This window comes from Somniosus microcephalus, chromosome 25, assembly GCF_052327205.1.
Source record: "Somniosus microcephalus isolate GS21.2 chromosome 25, FLI_Smic_1.0, whole genome shotgun sequence".
Lineage (NCBI taxonomy): Eukaryota > Metazoa > Chordata > Chondrichthyes > Squaliformes > Somniosidae > Somniosus > Somniosus microcephalus.
Window position 1 is genome coordinate 19185934 of NC_141011.1, and position 25476 is coordinate 19211409.

A 25476-nucleotide genomic window follows, 5' to 3' on the forward strand; every position below is an offset into this window, starting at 1 on the left:
ATCCCATTTTATCACGGTCTCCTGCTAAATCCCACCTGAGGGTATCCTGCAGGTTGTTTCCTCTTGAGAGGGCAATGGAGCGGAAGAAGCCCTGAACAGCAGGCACCGTGTACAGCAGCAATGTCTTTGATAGTTCCTAAATGAATATACACAGAACAAATCTATGTTAAAGAACATCTTAATGGGTATATATAAGAGAAAAAAAGATGCTATTTATAGTGTCCAAATGATTTTTTTTTAAATCCTATTTCTTTCAGTCCCTTTCCTTATCTCTTATCGCTAAAATTCTGTTTACAAACCTGCAGCAGAGTGAAGTCCAAAATAAAACTGACCAATGGAAGTGACCGACTTCACATTGTCATATTTCCTGAAGACAGCCAGCGAGGGGCTACATCTTTAACTCAAGCAGTGAGTTGAGTCACTGAAACCTTTCTCTGGTTGGAGTCTCTCTCATCAGCATGCTGGCTCAGAACTATGGAATAGTTTCACCATGACTTCAGCTCAGAACACAAGCTGGCACTCCACAGTGTAGCAGTTAGGCAGTACTCCAGTGTCAGAGGTGCTGTCATTCGGATGACACAATAAATCAAAGTCCTGTCTGCCTGTCGAGGTGGATACTAAAGATCCCAGGCACCGTTTAGAAAGAATCGAGGAGTTCTCTCAGTGTCTTGGCCAACATTCTTCCCTCAACCAACACCACCAAAAAACAGCAAGAGTTTAACTGATCATTCATTAATTCATTAAATATATTCAAGAAGGAGTTAGATATATTTCTTAAGGCTAAAGGGATATGGGGAGAAAGCAGGGACAGGGTACTGAATTTGGATGACCAACCATGATCCCATTGAATGGCGGAGCAGGCTCGAGGGGCCGAATGGCCTACTCCTGCTCCTATCTTCTATGTTTCTATGTTCATCTCATTGCTCCTTGTGGGTCGTGGCTGATGTAGGGTGGCTGCTGCATTTGCCTACATAATAACAGGCAATGCACTTCAAAAAGCTCAGTGTGTGAACTGCTTTGAGATGTTTTGATGGTGTGGTAAGGCATCATCTGAAGTATTTCTCTTTTTAGAAATATGGTTATATCACCAACTTTTTCTACAGATCACACAGACAGTCGTAGAGGTTCAATGCCCTGCTACTCTAGAAAATGTATTTTGAACAAGCAAAAATTGAAATTTCCTTTCATCATCAAGAAATAGATTGTACCTCATTAACTTTTTTCTGTATTGGCGATGGTACAGGGCTGTTTTCATTGCTGTCGCCCTCACTCTCGCTGTTACTAGCCTCGCTGTTTGCACTGGCACCGCTGGCGTGCCTCAGTTTCTTTTTCTCATCACGAGCTTGCTTCTGGTGCTTGTAGTGGAGAACAGCCTCAAAATTCATCACAGCCCAGGCGTGCCATGCCTACGAAGACAACAGGAATAACCTTCTGAATTCATACAAAACTAAATTAATGGCTCCTGTAGAATTTTTAGAACTAACCCACTTTCTGGCCCGATATACATGTAGTTGGAATATTTAGAACTTTATACAAATGAACTTTAGCTGAAGAGAATAAAAATCTCCTTTGTTTGCTTAGCAAACCACAATTTTCTCGCCTCCTCTCCCAATCATGCTGACTCTTACCAGGCATGGTTCCACAGATTCTGGCAGCCCTCTGCAATCTCACCCAAGAGGATATTCTTCATATGTGAGGCTAGACACTGCGTGTCAAAGACTTCTTGATTGTAAAAAGTGTTACAGCACAGAACAATCGTGCCCTCACCTGACATCCACGTGCATACTTTCTAGCAGGGGTCCATTGGCAATGACTCGGGCCTGGCAGTTTTTACTCTCCCTAGCTTAGGGGCACTAGGGCTAAATGTTGACACAAAAGCATGACTGAAAATTGTGACAAAGGGAAGTAAGCTTTGTGGACAAGTAGTATGCACTGTACAAAAGTTTGTTTAACAATTGTATATATGTGCATCAAAATAAGGCCAATAAAGCAAAATGCTTTAGATTTGCTTTGCGCTCACCTTGTACCAGTTTCGGTCGTGTTCTGTTGCAGCACTGTAGTACTGAAGAACCTTGGGAATGGTGCTCTCGTTGATTCCCTGCAGGTTTAGCTGCCATTCACCCAGTTTCAGGAAACATCTGCAGACAAACATTGCATGTTTACTATGACGACAAGATAAACTGGAAGGGTAATTTTTTTTTTTTTTTTTTTTTTTTTTTTTTTTTTAAGGGTTAACTGCACTCTAATTTCTCTGCCTCCCTTCCCCTCTTGGCCACCAATGAAGTGGGCCCTAAGAGGGCAACTTTTCTTTGCACGAACTTTCAGAGCTGGAATCCATACCACAAACACCTGGAATTTCTGCAACTGAAAGTACCAACAGTATAATGTCACAATTACACTTTAGCACAGTTGTGCCCCTGGTATCAGGGAATGCTAAGCTCAGAATTCAACGCTGCTCTGTAGTCTATTACTTTGCAATGCCAAAACACTCCCAAAATGAGCACAGGGTTGGAAGAAATTGCAGTTGCTATCCTATATATTTGGATGGATACTGGATTATTAAATAATAAAATAATTTTAAAAATCAACTAAATTTATCTCTACAAAGCAAATAGCTGATAAGGCAGGCTCACAAATGCAACTGAGTCTTTCCTCGAGTGCTCCTTTAACCGCATCACAATTACGGTTACAAAAAAAGACAGGCTCAAAGTTCATTCAGCTAACTGGAGGCTCTTCCCTCCAGTACTCTAAATCTCCCAATTTAGCACCCAGCTGCTTCAAGCATCCCTAATCGATTATCTTACCTGGTAGATTCCAAACATTTATCACGCTTTGGATTCAGAATGGGTAATGCGTCAGGGGTGTGAAGGCAGCAGGTGCAGGCAGACAGGTTAGCCAGTTTCCACATAGCACCAATCCAATCACAGGAAAGCCAGGTGTACCCATCAATTTGATTGAATGGTGACTCATGAACAGACACATGTGCTTTAATAATTATTTCCAAAGGAGGAAAATATGGCCGTGTGTGCTGTTCCTATCTCACTTTACCTAAATCCTGCACTATGCATTCTCAATAGGACATACTGGTTCTGTTAGCTTGGTGCGGGATAGGATATGGGCAGCAGAGATTTGGATGAGCTCAAGTTTGTGGAGGCATGCGATATTCCAACTGCAGCCTAAAGAATATCTTGTATGTTTTGGATTTATTTATGGCCTACTCCTGCTCCTATTTCTTATTGACTGTCCACAGTAGGAGTTGAAAACGATCTGAACAGCTTCCCTCCCAGTGGCTCAGCTGGTAAATAATACAGAAGGTGCATCACTGAGGGGCCTTGGCCAAGAAGGTACCAGGTTTAATCCCAGTGTGTGCCGAGTTAGCTGATCTCAGCCAGGAAGGTAGTGGGAGGGGAGGGGAGGGAGGAAAGGAGGGGTGGGAGTAGGGGTCTTACAGTGGTTCGCACTGTTCCCAGGAAAGGGAGGCAAGAAGGGAGATGGAATTCTCACTATAAACAAATATAGTGATGTTTAGAATGTGCATGCATGTGACGGTCTGGTGACGAGAGGGTCATAATTAGCTGTGAACATGCCGCTAACACTGACTGTCATATGGGGAAAGGGCATTTGGATGAGATGGGAAAAAAAAATATAGGGGCCGAGGTTATAGTCTGAAATTGTTGAACTCGATGTTAAGTCCAGAAGGATGTAAAGTGCCTAATCGAAAGATGAGGTGCTGTTCCTCGAGCTTACATTGAGCTTCGTTGGAACAGTGTAAGAGGCCGAGGATGGAGAGATCAGAGTGGGAGTGGAGTGGAGAATTAAAGTGACAGGCGACCGGAAGCTCGAGGTCACACTTGCGGACTGAATGCAAAGCGGTCACCCAATCTGCGTTTGGTCTCCCCAATGTAGAGGAGACCACATCATGAGGCAGCGAATACAGTATACTAGATTGCAAGAAGTACAAGTAAATCGCTGCTTCACCTGGAAGGAGTGTTTGGGGCCCTGGACAGTGGGAAGAGAGGAGGTAAAAGGGCAGGTGTTGCATCTCCTATGCTTGCACGGGAAGGTGCCGGGCAAAGGGGAAGGGGTGTTGGGGAGTGGTCCAGGGTGTCGCGGAGCGGTCCCTTCGGAATGTTGAAGGGGGGGGGGAAAAGAGAGGAAGGGAAGATGTGTTTGGCGGTGGGATCACGCTGGAGGTGGCGGAAATGGCGGAGGATGATCCGTTGAATGTGGTGGCTGGTGGGGTGAATGGTGAGGACATGGGGAACCCTATCGTGGTTCTGGGAGGGAGGGGAAGGGGTGAGAGCAGAAGTACGGGAAATGGAACGGACACAATCGAGGGCCGTGTCAACCACAGTAAAGGGAAATCCTCAGTTGAGGAAAAAGGAAGACATACCGGAAGCACGAGTATGGAAGGTGGCATCGTCAGCGGTGGAGACGGAGAGACTGGGAGAATGGAATAGAGTCCTTACAGGAAGCGGGGCGGGAGGAACTGTAATCCAGGTAGCTGTGGGAGTCAGTGGGCTTATAGTGGAAGGTCTGTCACAGACTTTTCTTTTGTTCTTTCCTCCCCTCCACTGCTTAAAAATCTCTCTCCTTAACCTTTTCCAGTTCTGACGAAGGGTCCTCAACCCGAAACGTTGACTCGGTCTCTCTCTCCTCAATGCTGCCTGACCTGCTGAGTATTTCCAGCATTTTCTGTTGTTATTTCAGATTTCCAGCATCCGCAGTATTTTGCTATTATACCATCTTGAAGGTTGCTTTGGTAGGTAACAGCCTAGGCTATATTTTTAAAAACTAACAGTTAGCTTGCAAGGAAAGACTCAACCCCTTATCATTTTTGATTATACTGGGCCAAAGAAAATTCTAAAATTGTCTTCATGCTCAAGATGATGGTTCAATAAGAAATACGAGACTCGTTAAATGATTGCGTGTGGACCATTTCCAGGTACAATGACACAGGATAAACTTTCAGCTGTTAGTTATATGTAATTTCATATATTGTAAAATTAGGTGGAAAACCACAGGCTTAACTCGATGACAATGAGGATTTTCACGGTCTGTTTCCACTGGCTGAGATCCATGTTTTCATGAACTGGATCCAAAAAGGAGGTGCAATTAACAGGACCAGTCTATCCTTTTCAGCATGTATAGTGCAAGATTTAGATAAGTGAGCTAAGATAGATCCACATCTTCCTCCCTTAGAAATAATTATTGAAGTTCACCTGTTTCTGGGTATCACCTGTCAATCATGAATTTGATATGCCCAGTGGCAACGGGCCAATTAGCACGTGCCTGCATTGATGCTCTTTTTCACACTTTTAAAGCTACTAACAACCTGCTTAATTACCATTACAAAAGGCAAAATACTGCAGATGCTGGAAATCTGAAATATAAACAGAAAACGCTGGAAATACTCAGGTCAGGCAGGATCTGCAGAGAGAGAAACAGAGTTAACATTTCAGTTCTGATGACAGACCCGAAACGTTAACTCTGTTTCTCCCTCCGTTGATGCTGCCTGACTGGCTGAGTATTTCCAGCATTTTCTGTTTATATTACACTTAATTACCATTATTTCCAGACAGCAGTATATACGACTGTGGAAATCAGAATGCACAAGTAATGGGTGCTTGCATCATTCAAAAATCCTGATCTTCTGATTGAGATTCTCACTGGCCTACTTAATGGTATACATGACAAACAAAATGATCTTTTCAGAACCACAGGGCCAACCCACTACTTCAGATCTAGGATGGCCGGTGCGTCAGTGATGGCGCAGAAGCCCAAAGGCTACAAAAAAAGTGACAAATTATCACCGTGGCTTCAGAACAGCCATAAAGAAACCGTGCAAATAGAACTGCAAATGCTGCAGCCTTTACTATGCATCATATTCACATTGTTTAGCTGGTTCAATTGATAGCACTCTCGTCTCTTAGAAGGTTACGGTTTCAAGCCTCACTCTAGCACTTGACCATAGTCTAGATTGACATTTCAGTGCAGTGTTGAGGCAATGCTGCACTGTCAGAGGAGTCATCTTTTTGTACGAGCTCTTAGCCCCATCTGTCTCTACCCATTTGCTGCAATGTTATTTTAATAATTTATTCACTGCGGTTCAGTTGTAATGAGGTCAGTATACAATGCCAGATTGCTGCCTTGTGTTTAAAATATTAAAAGGATTTGATACGGTGGATACAGAGAAACTATTTACTCTGCTGGGGGAATCAAGAACAAGGGGACATGAGCTTAAAATTAGAGCTAGGCTGTTCAGAAGAGAAATCAAGAAGCACATTTTCACACAAAGGGGAGTAGAAATTTGGCACTCTCTCCTCCAAAAGGCTGTGGCTGCTAGGACAATTGGAGCCTTCAAGACTGAGTTAGGTAAGAGTATCAAGGGATATGGAGCTTAAATAGCAAAGAGAGAAGACAAGCAGTAATTATTCAAACAGAGAGGAACAATGTGCAAATTGTGAGTGCAGGCATTTTTCATTTTAATTCCATGCAGCAAAGCAAGAAGTCAAAATACAGGCCAAATATTTCAAAGTAAAAATCTGTGAAACTTTTGACAAGTTACTAACATTAAAAAAAAAATACCGTCAACTTAATGACAGAGATAGAAGAGCTGTGAGCAAATAGTGTTGGATGAGGCTAGAGCCTGAATTATGGCCATAATAACAATGTGCTTAGGAATACAGGAAACTTTCTGGGATCCGGCACGGACGGGACCGACGTGGTGCCGGTTCATCAACAATTCCGGATAACCAAACGCTATAGTAAAAGATACGGAGCTCAGAGCTCCGTATAAAGCAACAAGCCCTGTTGCTTCAACAGCTTCAGAACAATCGGCACAAGTTGCAAGCGTCTCTGTAGCTTAGCAACAGCTTCAGCTACACCCTTGCACAGCAACAAATGGAGTAAAAAAAAGTATAAAAAGTTACCTGAACCAACTCCTGAATTTTGCCGGTGGATAGAGCGTTCCGGTTATTTAGGGGCCGGTTAATCGAAAGTTTCCTGTACCTGGTCGATTTTGGTTAAGTGAACTTGAAATAGGACAGGAATCCTGACTCTTATGCAATAAATCTGGAAATTTACAACCCCAACCATTTCACAATGAGCTCAGGCTGACCTGCTTGGGCCGTACTGCGAATTACGCGCGACATAATCTAAATTTTAGTTTTGCTTTCTTCTAAATGAGAAAGAGTCGGTGTTTGTGTAGTGAACGCCCTTGGAATATACATCATGATGAAAAAGGCATTCTGGCCTTCATGGTAGAGAACACAGAGGTACCAGGAGGTGGTCACACCTATGAAGTTAAGTCATTCAGATGTAGCCCATGGTCAGGGACAGGACGGTGTGACTACGAGTGAGGCAGGTACGGGGATCCAGGAGGTAGAGCTGGAGGAGCCGCAGCCCTTGCTCCTGACCAACAGGTTCGAGGCTCTTACTCCCTGTGGGGACAGGAGTAGGGACTGCAGGGAGGATGAGCAACCTGGCCTCGGCACCGTGGAACGGGAGGCCATTCAAGAGGGGGGAGTAAATAGAAATGTTGTAGTGGTAGGGGATAGTATTATTAGGGGGATAGATAGAGTTCTCTGCAGCCGAGAGCGAGAGTCCCGAAGGCTGTGTTGCCTACCCGGTGCCAGGGTTAAGGGCATCGCCTCTGGGCTGGAAAGAAACTTGCAGTGGGAGGGGGTGGATCCAGTTGTCGTGGTCCATGTTGGTACAAACGACGTAGATAGGACTAGGAAGCCGGTTCTGTTAAAGGAGTATGAGCAGCTAGGGGTCAAATTAAAAAACAGAACCTCAAGGGTAATAATCTCTGGATTATTACCTGAGCCACGAGCGAATTTGGATAGGACAAATAAAATTAGAGAGTTAAATGCGTGGCTCAAAGACTGGTGTGGGAGAAATGGGTTTTGCTTCCCGGGACACTGGCACCAGTACTGGGGCAGGAGGGAGCTGTTCCGTTGGGACGGGCTTCACTTGGCCAGTGCTGGGACTAGAGTCCTGGCGGATCATATAACTAGGGCTGTAGAGAGGGCTTTAAACTAACTAGTGGGGGGGAGGTTCCTAGAGAGCAAATAATAAAAATGACAACAGAGAAGGTCATAGACTTAGGTAGCAGTGGGGAAATTAAAAACCAGAGCGTGTCAGGAAGGGGCAGAAGGTATGGAGTAAAAGGTAAAGTAATAAAAAGGGCAAAAGCAGGAACTAAGTGTCACAAAACATATGTGAAAGTTCTCTATCTGAATGCACGTAGCATTCGTAACAAAATAGACGAGCTAATGGCACAAATAACTACATATGGGTATGATCTTGTGGCCATTACAGAAACATGGCTGCAGGGTGACAATGCCTGGGAATTAAACATACCAGGTTATTTAACGATCAGGAAGGACAGGCAGGAAGGAAGGGGAGGTGGGGTGGCTATGTTAATAAAGGAAGGAATCACTGTAATACAGAGAAATGATATTGGGTCAAAAGATCAGGATAATGAAACAGTTTGGGTGGAGGTAAGGAATAATAAGGGGAAAAAAAACACTAGTGGGCGTAGTCTATAGGCCTCCGAACAGTGGCAACTCTGTTGGACGGAGTATCAATCAGGAAATAGTTGAGGCTTGTAATAAGGGAACATCTATAATTATGGGGGATTTTAACTATCATATTAATTGGACAAATCAAATTGGGCAGGGCTGCCTTGAGGATGAGTTCATTGAGTGTATTAGGGATGGGTTTCTTGAGCAGTATGTAACTGAACCGACCAGGGGGCAAGCAACCTTAGATCTGGTCCTGTGTAACGAGACAGGATTAATTAAAAATGTCCTAGTAAAGGATCCCCTTGGAATGAGTGACCATAACATGGTTGAATTCCTTATTCAATTAGAGGGTGAGAAGGTTGGATCTCAAACAAGCGTGCTAAGCTTGAATAAAGGAGACTATGAAGGTATGAGAGCGGAATTGAGTAGAGTGGATTGGGAAAATAGATTAAAGGGTAAGACGATACATGATCAGTGGTGTACATTTAAGGAGTTATTTCACAACTTCCAAAAAAAAAAATATTCCACTGAGAAGAAAAGGGTGTAAAAGAAAAGACAGCCATCCGTGGCTAAGTAAAGAAATTAAGGATAGTATTCGACTAAAAACAAGGGCATATAAGGTAGCCAAATCTAGTGGGAGGGTAGAGGATTGGGAAAACTTTAAAAGACAACAAAAAATAACAAAAAGGTTGATTAAGGGAAGATAGATTCTGAAAGTAAATTAGCAAAAAATATAAAAACAGATAGTAAGAGTTTTTATAGTTATATAAAAAGAAAAAGGGTGGCTAAAGTAAATGTTGGTCCCTTAGAGGATGAGACCAGGAAATTAATGGTGGGAAATATGGAGATGGCAAAAACACAATGAATATTTTGTATCAGTCTTTACAGTAGAAGACACTAAGAATATCCCAACACTGGACAAACAGGGGGCTATAGGGGGGGAGGAGCTAAACACGATCAAAATCACTAAGGAAGTGGTACTCGGTAAAATAATGGGACTCAAGGCGGATAAATCACCTGGACCTGATGGCTTACATCCTAGGGTCTTGAGGGAAGTGATGGTAGGGATTGTGGATGCATTGGTAATAATTTTCCAAAACTCCCTGGACTCAGCAAAGGTCCCGGCAGACTGGAAAACTGCTAATGTAACGCCCTTATTTAAAAAGGGCAGTAGACAGAAGGCTGGAAACTATAGACCGGTTAGCCTAACATCTGTGGTAGGTAAAATATTGGAGTCCATTATTAAGGAGACAGTAACAGGACATTTGGATAATCATAATTTAATAGGACAAAGTCAGCATGGTTTTATGAAGGGGAAGTCATGTTTGACAAATTTGCTGGAGTTCTTTGAGGAAGTAACATATAGGGTGGATAAAGGGGAACCAGTGGACGTAGTGTATTTAGACTTCCAAAAGGCATTTGACAAGGTGCCACACAAAAGATTATTGCTTAAGATAAAAAATCACAGGATTGGGGGTAATATTCTGGCATGGATAGAGGATTGGCTATCTAACAGAAGGCAGAGAGTTGGGATAAATGGTTCATTCTCAGACTGGCAATCAGTAACTAGTGGTGTTCCGCAGGGGTCAGTGCTGGGTCCCCAACTCTTTACAATCTATATTAACGATTTGGAGGAGGGGACCGAGTGTAACATATCAAAGTTTGCAGATGATACTAAGATGGGAGGGAAAGTAGTGAGTGAGGAGGACATAAAAAACCTGCAAGGGGACATCGACAGGCTAAGTAAGTGGGCAGAGATTTGGCAGATGGAATACAATACTGGAAAGTGTGAGGTTATGCACTTTGGCAGGAAAAATCATACAGCAAGTTATTATCTTAATGGCAAGAAACTGGAAAGTACTGAAGTACAAAGGGATCTGGGGGTCCTGGTGCACGAAACTCAAAAGGTTAGTATGCAGGTGCAGCAAGTGATTAAGAAGGCCAATGGAATGTTGGCTTTCATTACTAGGGGGATAGAATATAAAAATAGGGAGGTATTGCTTCAGTTGTACAAGGTATTGGTGAGGCCGCACCTGGAATACTGCATACAGTTTTGGTGTCCACACTTAAGAAAAGACATACTTGCTCCCGAGTCAGTACAAAGAAGGTGCACTCGGTTTATCCCGGGGATGAGGGGATGGACATATGAGGAGAGGTTGAGTAGATTGGGACTCTACTCATTGGAGTTCAGAAGAATGAGAGGCGATCTTATTGAAACATATAAGATTGTGAAGGGGTTGGATCGGGTGGATGCGGGGAGGATGTTCCCGATGATGGGTGAAACTAGAACTAGGGGGCATAGTCTTAGAATAAGGGGCCGCTCTTTCAAAACTGAGATGAGGAGGAACTACTTCACTCAGAGGGTGGTAGGTCCATGGAATATGCTGCCCCAAAAAGCTGTAGAAGCTACATCATTACATAAATTTAAAACAGAAATAGACAGTTTCCTAGAAGTAAAGGGAATTAAAGGTTACGGGGAGTGGGCAGGAATTTGGACATGAGTCTAGGTTCGGATCGGTCATGGCCCTGTGGGTAGCGGAGCAGGCCCAGATCCTGCAATGAGATGCATGACCAGTTAATCCCTTTTGGTGGTGCTGGGGAAGGGAAGAAGGTTGGCCAGGACACCAGGAGCACTCCCTGCTTGTCTTCAAACTAAGTGCCATGGGATATTTCACGTCCAACTGAACACGTAGATGTGGCCTTGGTTTAATGTGTCTTTGAATTACTTGTGAATGCTACAAATATTTGTAATACTTTACAGAACCATTCTGTCCATGACTATCTAACATGTGTTTTGCTTAATGCTGAACATGGCCCTGCACTTGCACATAACCATGCTAAACACAGTACAATAAAAAAAACTGCACAATAGCTATACAAGATCCTCACTTAAGAAATGCTTCTGCTTTTCAACTGATTCATGACCATCCCTCCCCATCTTCAAAAGCCTCCGCACAATACAAGAGCGTGGAACTCGCTGCTACATGTAGCGGCTGAAGCCGATAGAATTGATGTATTTAAGGGGAGGGTTGATGCATACATGAAGGAGAAGGGAATAGAGGGATGTGGGGGAGGGGGGTGGGGGCTGTGAGGGATTATAGAGGTAATTGGAGTGGGAGGAGGCTCGTGTACAATATAAACACCAACATAAACCAGTTGGACCGAATAGTCTGTTTCTCTGCTGTAGATTCGATGTAATAATTCTACGTAAATCTACCTATTTTGCCTCGACTTTGTCACCTTCCCATAATCTTTCTCCACCTCCTGCTCAGTGTCTAACTCTTCCCATATTTGTGAAGTGCTTCGAGATGCTTTGCTGCATTAAAAGCAGCCTATAAGTTGTTAACCAAATTGGGCAGTTTCTACACAAGAGACAAAGCTGAACAAAGCGACTAGAACAAAATGAAACAATGCATATATTTTGCCCATATAATAACATGATTGCACTTTGAAGTAATTCATTTTATGTGAAGTGCTTTGAGACGTTTAACAGTCTTCCTTTCAAAAGTGCATGAAAACAGAAACTCTAATTGAATCAATTTTGTTTCCCATCAAATTCTTTTGAGGCAATTATTCAACATGCAACATATTCAGAACAAAATACATAAATATATGAAATAGACCTCCTTTAGGGTAAACATTGAAGAAATTGAAACTCTCTAACTCTGGATTAGAATTGGACACAAATGTAAAATGTGATGGCATTTCTCAGGCTATTAAAACAGTTCTCGATGCATTGTTCCATTCAAAAAAATTTATCGCTTGGAGGACTTTCAGGATATTTAAAGTAAAGTATTGTCTCCACCCCACACTTTACTGTTTTCTAATAAAAATGCCGATAAGATCAAAAAACTTAAAGGAGAACACGATAGTCTGGCAATGTAGAATCTTGGATAAAAATGGTTATCTCCAACTATTCCATTCTAAACCTGAAAGCAAAATACTGCAGATGCTGTAAATCTGAAATAAAAAACAGAAAGTGTTGGAAACACTCAGTAGGTCAGGCAGCATCTAACAAAAGATCATCAACCTGAAATGCTAACCAGATGTTTCTCTGCACAGATGCTGCCTGAATGAGTTTCCAGCATTTTTTATTTTTATTTCCATTCTATTTCTGCACCATTTGGCTGCTGGCAGTAATATTCAATACAGTAACATTGGTCACTGGTGTGTGATTTCAGTTGTGAAAGTAACAACCAACCAATGATCAGTCAAAAGGTTTAAAAGTGGGGGTACAGCAGACTGGACTGTGCTCAGAAAAGTACTCTTTCCTAGAAAGGCATTAAAACAGATGGCCATGGAAGTCAAAATGGCATGACAAGAAAGTACACAGAGAGATGGAAATGTTATTGTAAACTTTGGCCTAGAAATTCAGTATAGCCACGTTTGGGGTGCTACAGCATGGCGTTCGCTAACTTTTGCGCCCGGCGCAACTTAGCGCCACCTTCGCCGATATTCAGTTGCATCGCCCCAAGAGGTTGCTGCTGCGCTAAAGCAGGCGATGCACGACTATCATTAGGTGCTAAGCCGGCGATCCGGGGCGCAAACACCGAAGGCGGGCGCAGTGCAGGTGCGGCGAGGTGCTCATTGAGGGCAGACAGTCAGGCACCGGTCAGCACTTAAGGGGGAGGGTGGAATTGCTTGGCTGCTACGCCCTGCACACTGCAGCCCTAAGGCAAGGCCTGAACACTGCTTCTGGAACAGCTCCACACCCAGGAGAATGGAGAAGGCCAGGGAGAGAGCGCAGCGCTTCGGCGAGGGTGACCTGAGGCTGCTGGTTGGCGCAGTGGACCGCAGGCGCCATATCCTCTTCCCTGAGGGTGGCAGGAGGCCGCTGCCCGCCGAATATCGGAAAGCATGGAGGGATGTGGCAAACAGGGTCATGTCCAACAGCGTGGTTGGCAGGACACCAACCCCGTGCCGGAAAAAATTCAACGACCTCACTCGGGTTGTCAGGGTGAGTACCCTTTCCAGTATCCTCCTCATCCCTGCATGTGCACCTCACTTTATGGCCAAACAGGTCTGAAAGCCCTAATGGCCAGCCCTCATCCTGCAGCTATGGGACTGTCATGAAAAGCACTTGCGCAATCAGGACTTTAGACACGGTCAGGGCTATTCGACCATGGGAGGCAGTGCGGGCAAGATCAGGGCTTGACACTGTACTTAGAGGCCAAGCTGGCGCATAACAGAAGACAACAGCGACAGACCGGGGGAGGCCGTCCTGACCTAAAACAGCTGAGCGACCTCGAGCAGCGAGTGGAGCGGATCATGGCAGGCCGGCTGAGTGGCCCCGTCACCACTGGAGATGCTGACCCTGTTCTGGGCACCAATGGTAAGGTCATCACCTTTTTGACCTCTCCCTTTCCACTTGCGCCTCACACCAGCATCCTTTGCCACTATCGAACCAATGCAGTGCACAGCAGCACTCATGCCCCCCTCGCTGCCGCCCTGTCCTCACTCTAAAGCAACTCTTGTGCCTCCCTGCTTTCAGATGGTGACTCGCCAGGTGAGGAGGCGGCCCCTCAAGCTGGCACTGTGTCCGAGTCAGACATAGAGGAGAAGGAAGAGGAAGCCAGCCCATCAGGGACACCCTCAGCCGAGGCAGCCCATGGCCATGATGGTGACACGTCTTCCCTGGAGGGGAGCAGGGGAGGGAAGGGTTGGAGGATAGTGAAGCTCCGGGGACCAGCGGGCTGCATCAACGCGGGAGGGGTGGGGAAGCTCGGCAGCCTTCTCCCCGGAGGGTGAGTGCGGCCTCCAGTCCTGCTACGGTGAGCGCAGAGGAGGTGCGGCTCCTAGCGGAAATGGGCGCCCAGGCTGAGCGCAAGCACAGAGCTCATGGCTGCAGTGGCAAGGATGCCTGACTCCATAGAGTCACTGGCAAGGAGTGTGCAGGAATTCGGGGCAGCACAGGCCAGGAGTCTGCAACAATTCAGTGCAGCACAGGCCAGGAGTCTGCAGGACATCGCGGCAGCACAGGCTAGGAGTCAGCAGGACTTCGCTGCTTCACAGGCGGCTTCTAGCCAAGTGCTCAGTCGTGCCGTGCATTCACTGGCTGCTGTCATGCAGACACAGACCAGGGCCACACGGGCACTAACTGCTGCCACACTCGCTGGATCGGCCAGGCATCGCCGGGGCACTCGCTGTGCCGCAGCAGCCCAGCAGTCTGTGCCTCAGCAGATTGCTGCGCATGCTGCAGTGCTGGCCCATGCGCATGCCAATATATCAGCCGACCAGGGAGTGCCTGTGATCTGTCAGGTTGCCAGCATTCCTGCAGCCAACACTGTCACTCCTCCATTGCAGCTGCCACCAGCTGTTGGACAGACTGCTGGCGCCCAAGCAGAGTTGGAGCAGTCAGCAGCCGGCCCCTCCAGTCCCAGAGCTGGTCCAGGCCGACCCCCAAGGGCATCTGCCGTCTCATGATCTGACCCTCAGCAGCCTTCCCCCAGCCTTGCTGCAGCCACTGGGGTCCCATTGAGGAGGAGCTGCAGGGCGGGTAGGGGCCAGTCACGGAAGCGAAACGGATCCCCCTTGCAGGGGAAAAAGTAGGTGTGGCCAAATGTTTTGTTTTACTTATAAAAGCCGAGACTGGTGTATTTGTTTCATATATAAAGGCCGACACTGCTGTATTTGTTTCATATTTAAAGGCCGAGACTGGTATATTTGTTTTACTTGTAAAGGCCGAGACTGGTGTATGTGTGTTTTGAGGGGGGGGGGGGGGGGGGGGGGTTTCTCGCCATTAGTTTGTCATGTGGGAAGGGCACAGAGGTATCACAGTAAAAAAAATTCTTAAATCGCACTGTCCATGCTTTCTTTTGGAAGTCCTGGTTGCCCTGCTCGGCTGAGGGCTTGTGGAGCGGCTACATTCATCTTCTGCTATTGGCACAAGCCATTCCCTGAGAGGGGGCCTAGAACCAACTTGCAATAAGCCGCCGACGGGCGGCCCTTGCACTTTCTGCCTCCCTCCTGTGCTGGTCCTCCTCCTCCTCCTCCTCTGGTGGTCCTCCAATGTCTGCTGGCAGTGGCCGAGTCCTGCGGATAGCCAGGTTGTGCAGCATGCAGCACACGACAACGAAATGGGAGACTCGCTCAGGCGAGTATTGTTGGGCTCCCCCGGAACGATCCAGACAGCGGAACCGTTGCTTCAGCACGCCGATTGTTTGCTCAATAATGTTCCTGGTTGCTTGATGGCTGTCATTGTATCCCTCTTCAGCAGGGGTGCTGGGCGCACGGAACGGGGTCATCAGCCAGGTGCACAAAGGATAGCCTTTGTCCCCGAGAAGCCATCCTCGTGGGTGAGGCTGGGCCTCGAACATGTCTGCCACAGAAGTCTGGCGCAGGATGAAGGCATCGTGGCTGCTGCCTGGAAAGCGGGCACTGACAGCTAGGATGAGCTGCCTGTGGTCACACACCAGCTGCATGTTGAGCGAATGGTAGCCCTTCCGGTTGCGGTAATCCTCGGCATTCTCTAGAGGTGCCCGCAAAGCCACATGCGTGCAGTCAATGGCGCCCTGCACCATGGGGAAGCCCGCTAATGCTGCAAAGCCCATTGCACGCTCTTGCTGCTTGTCAACGGTCATGGGGAAGGAGATGAACTGACGTCTCCTTCTGAAAAGGGCATTGGTCACCTGGCGGATGCAGCAATGTACCACAAACTGGGAGATGTTGGAAATGTCCCCAGTAGCGGATTGGAAGGAGCCGGTGGCATAGAAGTTGAGAGCCACCGTCACCTTCACTGCCACCGACAGAGACGTCCTGCTCCTCAGCTGCGGCTGCAGATCTCCGCGAAGCAGTTGGCAGATCTCAGTGACCACCGCCCTTCTGAATCGTAGCCTCCGAACACACTGCTCCTCAGACATGTTCAGATAGGAGAACTGCTGGCGGTATACCCTGGGTGGGTAAGGCCTCCTTTGCTGACGCCTGTTGCCCCCTCTCCGTCTGGCCATGACTGGCACTCTCTGACGGCATCTCTGAGCCCTTTGAATGTAATGGAGAAGCCCAACGTTTCCACCCATTGCAGCCCCCATTATATGTTTCCAATCAATGCTATGACACTGAAGTTAAAGACAAGTGCAAAGCTGTGGCCTGAAGCCACAAGTACCTGTGCGAGTGTTGAGCCAAACCAGAAAGCTCTCTACCTTTGTCTCTCTCCAAAGATCCGTCTCTCACAAAGAAGGAGTGGTGCAAAATGGCTGCCATTTATACTGCAGGAGGAGTCCCCTTTAATTAGCGCCCCCCGCAGCGACTGGGAACCGTTCCCCTCTACCAGTCGCTAGGGGCGCCAGGCGCACAATAGGCCGGCGCCGCTGAATTTCCGGTTCGGGACGCACAAAGGGCGTTGCACCATGAAATTACGTCAGGATCTGCGCGCGCAAAGGTTTTGCGCCGCCGCTAAATCTTAACTGAAGTTCGCGAGAGGCGCAGATCGCGCTGCGCCCGGGCGCTAGCCGCTTAGCACCCCACTTCTCCTCCTCCTAAGGCGCTAGCGGCTGGCGCAAACAACTGAATTTCTAGGCCTAAATGTTTCTGATAGTCAAAGACTTCGTACCTGCACAAATATGTTTTTGCACATTGAAGCTGCCAAGCATTTTTCTTACATAACTAGATCATCTTCACTGGCATTGCCCATGAATAGTCTGCGGTACAGGTTGGGAAGTGGAACAGACAGAGTCGCACATGCATGGAAGGCTGGGAAAACACGGTGATCACACATGTGCAGACATCAGGAAAGCACATGAAATTTGAGCCAAACAGCATTCTTCAGGCCTTATGGAGACATTGGGTACTTTGCTCTACGAACATGCAGCAGATGTGAAACTTTTAATTAATTAGATAGGTAGATGGATGGAGAGATAAATATTCGAAGAAAATGAAATTACAGCTGCGATATCACCTCCCTTCCCAATTTCTGTTCTCTGCTGACTTTAAAGTGAGTGGCTCCACCAGGTATCCAGTAATTTCGTGAGTCAGTTCAATGACTTAAACATTTCTTACAGAACTCCTAGACCTCACTATTTCTTCATGTACATTCTCATTACCAATTCTTGTTCCACACTCTCAATTCCAGGATGAAAATAGAACTGGTTGGCATTTCATCAGTTAATTTTCAAGGCGTCAAATGAAAAAGTGGCAGGAGTCTAGACATCGAGTAGATCTATGCTAAGCGGAACATAAAATTTCAGTTGCCCGAATTTTCAGGTCACAGACTTATCCAACGGAACATCTGGCTGTCTAAAGAGTAAGGCTGAAAATAAGTGATCAGAGCTTCTGGAGTGGTCACCTTTACAGGCTATAGGTTAAACCCGGACATTTAAAACCAAATCTGTTAAAGGAGGCATGAATGAACAAAACGTCTCAGCCAAGGCAAGGCTGTCACTGTAAATCTTCCAGTCCAGAATGATTTACATTATGCTATGAAACTACACCAATGAAAGCAATTTGACTTGATGTTAAATTAGAAAAACATACACATTTCAACTGCATATTTGGAATAACTAAACAGAACGTCACTATACAAGAGCTCAATGCTCATCAGTGTTTAGCAGTCTTAAAAGAGATATTGTACACTGAAATACCAGTTTATAAAACATGAATGGGTTTACAGCAACAGTTTACATTTTGTATATTATGGGTCTCACACAATGCTAATGCTAGAATAATTTGCAATATTACAATGCACGGCCTGATGCCATTCTTTGCAAACCTCTCAGTTGACATTTACTGCCTTTCTGCTAAACTATGTTTTTTCAACACATTTATTTCCTGCGTGTATCTTTCTTCTGGTTTGTCATTCTTAACCCACATCTCCCTCTTCACTCCTGAAAGTGTTGACTATAGCTGTGGTACATTTTCCTGGGTGTCACCAGCTCTATAGGACTTCCCCATGAAGTCATTCTTCATGTATAAACCCAGATAGTAAGTATGGACAACCTAATCAATCATGTAGGACATTACAGTTGAGCCTGAGGTTCATGTCACTGGGAGGACAGCTTGGGATTGCAAGCCACACTGTTTATAACAAATAAAACCATGAATCAAAACTGCAAGGGCAACAGCAAAAGGAAGACAATGCAGAAAAGGTTAATGTCCGAGTGGGTACAGCTTGGGTGGGTGACCGCTTTGCGGAACACCTCCGTTCAGTCCGTAAGGGTGACCCCGAGCTTCCGGTCGCCTGTCATTTTAATTCACCGCTCCATTCCCACTCGGACCTCACCGTCCTTGGCCTCTTGTATTGTTCCACGGAAACTCAACGTAAACTCGAGGAACAGCACCTCATCTTCCGATTAGGCACTCTGCAGCCTTCCGGACTCAATATCGAGTTCAACAATTTCAGATCATAACCTCGGCCCCTATTACACATTTTTTCTTGTAATTTTTCCACTCCTTCCCCCCCCCCCCCGACTTTCCTTTTGTTTCTCTCTCACACCTGGCAGCTATCTCTTGCCCTGCCAGTAGACTTTACACCTAATCTCAGCCTATTACCATCTCGTCTAGCTCTTTTGTTTCTTTCACTTCTTTTATCCAATCGCAGCCCTGCCTTCGATCTGTTTTTTTTTCTTTCCAGTTTTGAAGAAGGGTTTCGACCTGAAACGTCAACTCAAATTTCTCTCCATGGATGTTGCCTGACCTGCTGAGTTATTCCAGCATTTTCTGTTGTTATTTCACTCCCACCTCGTGTGTACAGACCAGAAAATCCCAGCTTCAGTTCCCAGTCTGTGCTTTATTAATTGATCTCTTCCAGGGCAGCAATTGGAGAGTACATTTGACATTAGTACCCCAAACCAGGGGAGGGACAAATCAGCCAGAGTTCCTGGTGCTGATCATTCTCCAGTAACTCTTGCTGAAAATTGGACATTGGATAAGAACAGGGTTTGCAGCAGCAGTTTACTTTTTGTATATTATGGAACCTCAGAGCCAATCTGCTGATGATTCCACATTCACAAAAACCTTCCACAATGAGAACAAAAAGCAACAAATAGTAAGACGGGCTTCAGAATGCAGAGTAGGAAGCTGAAATATGCTTACAGAGCTTGGATGTCACTCGAAGAGTGGGGTTACATTAGTGCAGTGCCATTGACTCCTGACATGTGGGAGTTGCATCAAATACGAACAAATATAAACTTACCAGTCTGCATTTTGTTGGCTGTAGTGGAGACCCAGATTATTATACTCATGGGGGGTTTATACAATAACAAAGGAATAATTGCAAGAGGCAATGAATTAGAATACAATGATTTCCTGACCTTGCCATGAGTTTGTGGAGCTCCTGTTTGTGCTGTTGGTCTTCAGCAGCGATGGCGTGCTGAGCCTGCTGTTGCATGTTCTGGACAAAGTGCTGCATGTGTTGGAAAGCCTCAATCTAGAATGAAGGACAAATAAAGCAGAATTAATCAGCAAAAGGGATTGAATTAAGCTCAAGAAAGAATATTCTCGAAAGTGGCCTCGCGTCAGCACCCATACGACAACCTCAAATTGGCGTGATGGCAGGTGTAAATCTCAGGGAGGATCACCATTGTCAATCTCTTTCCCCATATGTATTAATGTATTCTCAAATCAGCTGCTAACAGGGCAACCCAACTGTGGTAAACATGAAGAGCAGTTTGCCCTATCCATACCAGTTCCTTCATTTTCCCAACAGGGTGCAAAAGCCCTTCCTTTACCATGCTTTTCAGTTAATTGCAACATGTGTGTGTGGACATCGGGTGGGGGACAAGATCAAGCTCAACTTCGATGCCTCCTGCAGTCTCGTAGCATGCCAACACTTATCGGCAAGACTCGCACGTCAATAATGGCCACTTGTGACAGGTATCAGAGGGTAAAAACTCAGCAGGCACTTTAGAGGAGGATTGGTGGGGGGGGAAACTGGTAGAAAATTAGTGAGGAAAATTAACTGGGAGGAAATGGAGTGCATAATATAAAATGGCCTATTTAGGAAACATTCTAGGCAAACGGATCCAAATGAAAAGGTTTCAGTGGGAGCCTTAAGTTACATACTCACTGCATTACATCAGAAAGTAAACATCACATTGTCATCCACAAGACATTTTGTCAAATAAGTTATGCTTTCATAGAAAAGGAAAAATATCACAACCTAAAGAGGACCTTTAGTGTAGGGTCAAACACACGCCATTCCTTGTAATTAACCCTTCGTTGAACTTTCTCTTTTATGTTTTAATGTTACAATGCACTCCTTGCCCTACAAAAGCAGTTCACTGGTAAAAATGCCTCCTGTACATGGAGGGATGGTGTGTAACCTTTGATGAAATGTCAATGTACGCACATATCATTCCCTATATTTAAACAAAATTCCCTTGAAACTGATGCCAATAGATCGGCACAACCTATTTCCTGGAGTTATTAATTGAAAAAAATTACTTGGAGTAATGAATATGCTGAAAATGCCAACAAATCAGCAATTGAACCAGTGAAGGTAGCTTGAGAGGCAAACAATTAGGGCATAAAATTTCTGTTTTTTCTCCTTAATTAATGGGCTAATAAATTTGCAGAAATATGCAGCTTTGAAATGTTTTTTGCTATTGTTAGCAGGTCATTAATTACCCACTAATTAACATTAAAAAAACAAGCATTCCCTAATTTTTTGTTACGAGAAATGTTACTCTCCAAGCATGACAGAAGCTTGTCTTGCCCTTTGACTCTGGCTGTCTTTTACTGCCACTAAGACACATATCTTGAGGAACTCTTTTTGCAGCCAGCTATGGAATAACACTTCTTGAGGCCTGAGACGAGGGCTCGGCCAGGGTGGCTGTGTGACATGGAGAACGCCAGCCCCTGCCCAAACCATTAGGTAATAAAAATAATGAAATCTTAAATTTGTTTTGCACTAGTTCAAATCTCTGCCCTCATTCTGTCACGGCTTACCTTAATGTTGTGCTCTAGATTTAGCTTTCCTATATCCTTTATTATCCTATTTTTTTTTAATAAATGCTGCGAGTTATGATCTAGAATCAGATTCAATAATAACTTTCAAGAGGGAATTGGGTAAATACTTGGAGAAGAAATTTTCAGGGCTATGAGGAAAGAGCAGGGGTGTGGGACTAATTGAATAGCGTTCTCAAAGAGCCAGCATAAGCACGATGGGCCGAATGGCCTCCTTCTGTGCTGTAAGGCTCTATAATTTGAAGAGAATTTAAAACTACGTTTTTTTAAAAACCTCTTCCAGCTTTCTCCCTTCCGCTCACCTGGCAGCCCTAGAGTCAAATTATCCAGCAACCTGCATTTCTAAACCATGTTTGAATGCTATGTCGGCAACAATCATAATAGCCACTGCCTTACTGTTTCCGACAATAACATGCACCATTTCTGTGGATAGTGTAAAGCAACCAAATGACGTTGGCAAAAGAAAAATGGTAATTAAAGTTAAAACCCATGGTAGCTGCTTATTAATGCATCATTTCCTCCCTTTCTCAGCGTATATAATTATTTAATAAAACGCTAGAGTTCTAAAATACTTTCACTCGGAATTTACCCTTCTTTAATAAGTTTTGGAAACGAGCCCCATGCTGGTTCTTCATCATGCACGTTCTGTAGGTCAATTAGAATTGTCACAACCAGCACAGAATTACAGTTTGTACTGGGGTGGGTAACAGAATGAGGAAGAACGGATGACGACGATTATTGCAGGCTTTGTAAGTTATGTACGAGTAAAAAAAATAAAATAATGGAGTTATGCTAATTGGTTTACTATTTACTGAATTGCACAAGGTTCGAGACAGCTGAGCAGGTAGCCTCAACTATGGAGATAATCAAATCCATGAGCTCTCCACACTACTTCAGCAATAGGCATCAATTTCCTTAATGGTAAAACCAACTGTTGCACAGCCCCACTGACCTACTCTGTCCCCAGGCAGAAATACTGACATTTGTTCATCATAATAAATTAGGAAACTATGTCAACCAGTGGGTTCCCAATCACGGCAGTGAAATAGGACCGGTTTTAAAGGAGACCAGGCTGTAGTTGTTTGCAGGTTTTAACTGGTCTCTTTAGTAACACTGGTATTACTTGGTACAACAGGCTGCTTTAAAAAGAGGCATATCGGGATTAGAATTGGTTAAACATGACAATCCAAGCTCAACTGGGATTTGTCCACCAGTTTCCATGTTCGTCACTTCCCACTTTCAGGCCTAGCAACGTGCCAATGCGATGGTGGGCTTTGACAATCGTCAACATGGGTGTGCAAAGCTTATATGCGGTGTATGCTGAGACCTGGTGATATCTTCGTTATCAACAATCAAATCGACACATGCAGACTGCGTGAAGCAGCAACTGTTTGCTTGTTCCAAATGATGGGCTATTCAAGTGCGTCCAGTGCACATGCGCACTAGAAAATACAGATGAACACCATTCGGCCCACCTTAATTCATCCATCCAGAAAGAATCTGCAGTCTGCCCATCAACAGTGCCTGACTGTTTCTTAAATGGTGCCCGGGCTTTAGTCTATCTGGAAGTTCATTCCATGTGTAAATCACTTTGTGAAGAACTTCCTGACCTCAATCCTACATTTGCTTTGCTCTGCACCCATTCTGTCACAGCTTACCTTAAAGTTGTGCTCTAGAGTTTCCTTTCCTATATTCTTTATTATCTTATCTTCCTCTATGAGGTCCCCCTGTCAATCATCTCTTTCAGGCTGAAAAGCCCAGGTTTCATGTCACACATGTATCAGCACATGCAAGCAAACTTTTTATTAAAAAAGTACTCAGTAGAAGTGTCTGTGTCTGTCTCTGTGTGTGTGTGTGTGTGTGGTGTGTGTGTGTCTGTGTGTGTCTGTGTGTGAGTGTGAGTGTGCGTGTGCGTGTGCGTGTGCGTGTGCGTGTGCGTGTGCGTGTGCGTGTGCGCGTGTGTGTGTGTGTGTGTGTGTCTGTCTGTCTGAGTGTGTGAGTCTGTGTGTGTGTGTGTGTGTGTGTGTGTGTGTTGCAGAGAAGGTGAGGATAAAAAATTGGCAACAGATGTGAGACCTATTATGTTGGCAATGCAGCCAAATCAGCATCTATGCCAAAGTGGGTCTGGTTTACATCAGTAAAATGTGGCCAGTCTACAGTGACAGAGGTCAGATTTCAGGATAAAATCGTTTGCGGATACAAGTAGGATATTTAAAGCTGTCCGTCTCATTCAGCAGCTGTCTTCCTTCTGCTGGCTGATCCAGCGGAAGCACTGGAAGGGGTGGAGTTGGTGTATTGACATTTGGCATGTAGAGGCTAGATGCTCTGTTGGCAATATTAGAAAACGCATATTTAATACAATTGTACGACATTCCTCTGTCAGCTATTTTACCTGATCCGTTAGCTTATTTTAAACGGTTTGACACGCTTTGATAAAGTAGTGAGCAGTGGAATGTCATATGAACACATTAAGCAGCCACTGCTAGTATCGCCAACATTAATTTCTAGGCTTAGGTGACTGCCTCAGTTTCATGTGCAACAGAGATAATGCAAAAGGAAAAAACATATTCAATAATGTCAACATTACATATAATAGGTGATGTGCAAATGATGAAGCTTTTGAAATGCTACAAATGAAACTAGGTATATTGTTCACTTGGAACAAATGGGGCTACTATACATGCGCTCTCTCATTGAATCCTGCACAATGCTAACACAGCTCCAAGCATGCACAGCAAGGGCGTAATTTTTTTCGAAAATGATTTACTTCTTACCTTAAAGAAAACAACAACAACTTGCATTTATATAGGAAACTAACATAGGAAAACGTCCAAGGTGTATTTCAGGAGCGCAATGCAACAACAATTGACACCGATCCAAAGGAGGAGACATTAGGACAAGCTTGGTCACAGTGGTAGGTTTTAAAGTGCATTCTAAAAGAGGAGAGGTCGTGTGCTGGAGAGGTTTAGGGAGGGAATTCCAGAACTTGGGGCCTACATGGCTGAAGGCACGGCCACCAATAGTGGGGTGAAGGAAGTGGGGGATGCACGAGGCCAGAGTTGGAGAAACACAGATTTCTCAGAGGGTTATAGGGCTGGAGGTTACAGAGATCGGGAGGAGCGAGGCCACGGAGGGATTTCAATGAGGGCGATAGCTGAATGGGACTCGGTGCGAGTTAGGATACGGGGAGCAGAGCTTTGGATGTGGTCTTGACATGTGGCCTTGGCAGACTAGAAATAAACAGTAACCAATTAATGCAGCTTTGCAGAGTTTAAGGCAGTATTTTAATGGTAGTGTGGTGTCTGTTTAGTCATTTCATTCTATTATTTTAGCATGAAGTATCCAATAAGATATTTGAGAAGAGATTCTGAGATTTAGTTAGGCCTCCAAGATAAGGCCATCTGGCCCATCAAGCCTATCTTCCCCCCAGAGACCATGTATAATTTGCCCTGGAATGGTCTCCACCCTTGATGTAAGGTAATTAACAAATATAATCATGGAAAATAGCACAATTCCTATTCTTCAAACCTTACTCATCTTGGATTGACTGTTTTCCGGCACGACAGCTTCATGGTTCCAGTAGCTCAGGACCATCACAGTCTCCAGAGCGTTTGATCAAAACAATCTACACTCACCCATAGAACCTTCAACCCTGTTAACCAGATATTAACACTGCTTCAAGTTTATTCCACATATCTACTATTTTGTTCGCAAAAAAATCATTTCTTTCGATTTCTGGTCTCATTTGAGGCTCAATAATTTTGTACTGGTGCCCTTTAGTCCTGTGCTCACATTGGTGTCCTGTAGTCCTGTGCTCCTCCTTGACATTCAATGGGATTACCATCGCCCCGAATCCCCCACTATCAACATCCTGGGGGTCACCAGTAACCAGAAACTTAACTGGACCAGCCACATAAATACTGTGGCTGCAAAAGCAGGTCAGAGGCTGGGTATTCTGCAGTGACTGTCTCACCTCCTGACTACCCAAAGCCTTTCCACCATCTACAAGGCACAAGTCAGGAGTGTGATGGAATACTCTCCACTTACC

At 45.0% G+C, this 25476-nt stretch overlaps 1 protein-coding gene across 5 annotated transcripts in view; it reads right to left on the reverse strand.

The window, feature by feature from the left end:
• Positions 1 to 25476, reverse strand: part of mtor (mechanistic target of rapamycin kinase) — a 315741-nt gene that overhangs the window by 38778 nt on the left and 251487 nt on the right. For all 5 annotated transcript variants that reach the window (XM_085966859.1, XM_085966857.1, XM_085966858.1 and 2 more), the window contains 4 exons: positions 19775 to 19890; positions 2021 to 2138; positions 1209 to 1406; positions 36 to 136 (listed from right to left, as the gene is read on the reverse strand). In XM_085966859.1, the coding sequence (XP_085822985.1) occupies positions 36 to 136; positions 1209 to 1406; positions 2021 to 2138; positions 19775 to 19890 (533 nt within the window). The remainder of the gene's footprint in view (positions 1 to 35; positions 137 to 1208; positions 1407 to 2020; positions 2139 to 19774; positions 19891 to 25476) is intronic.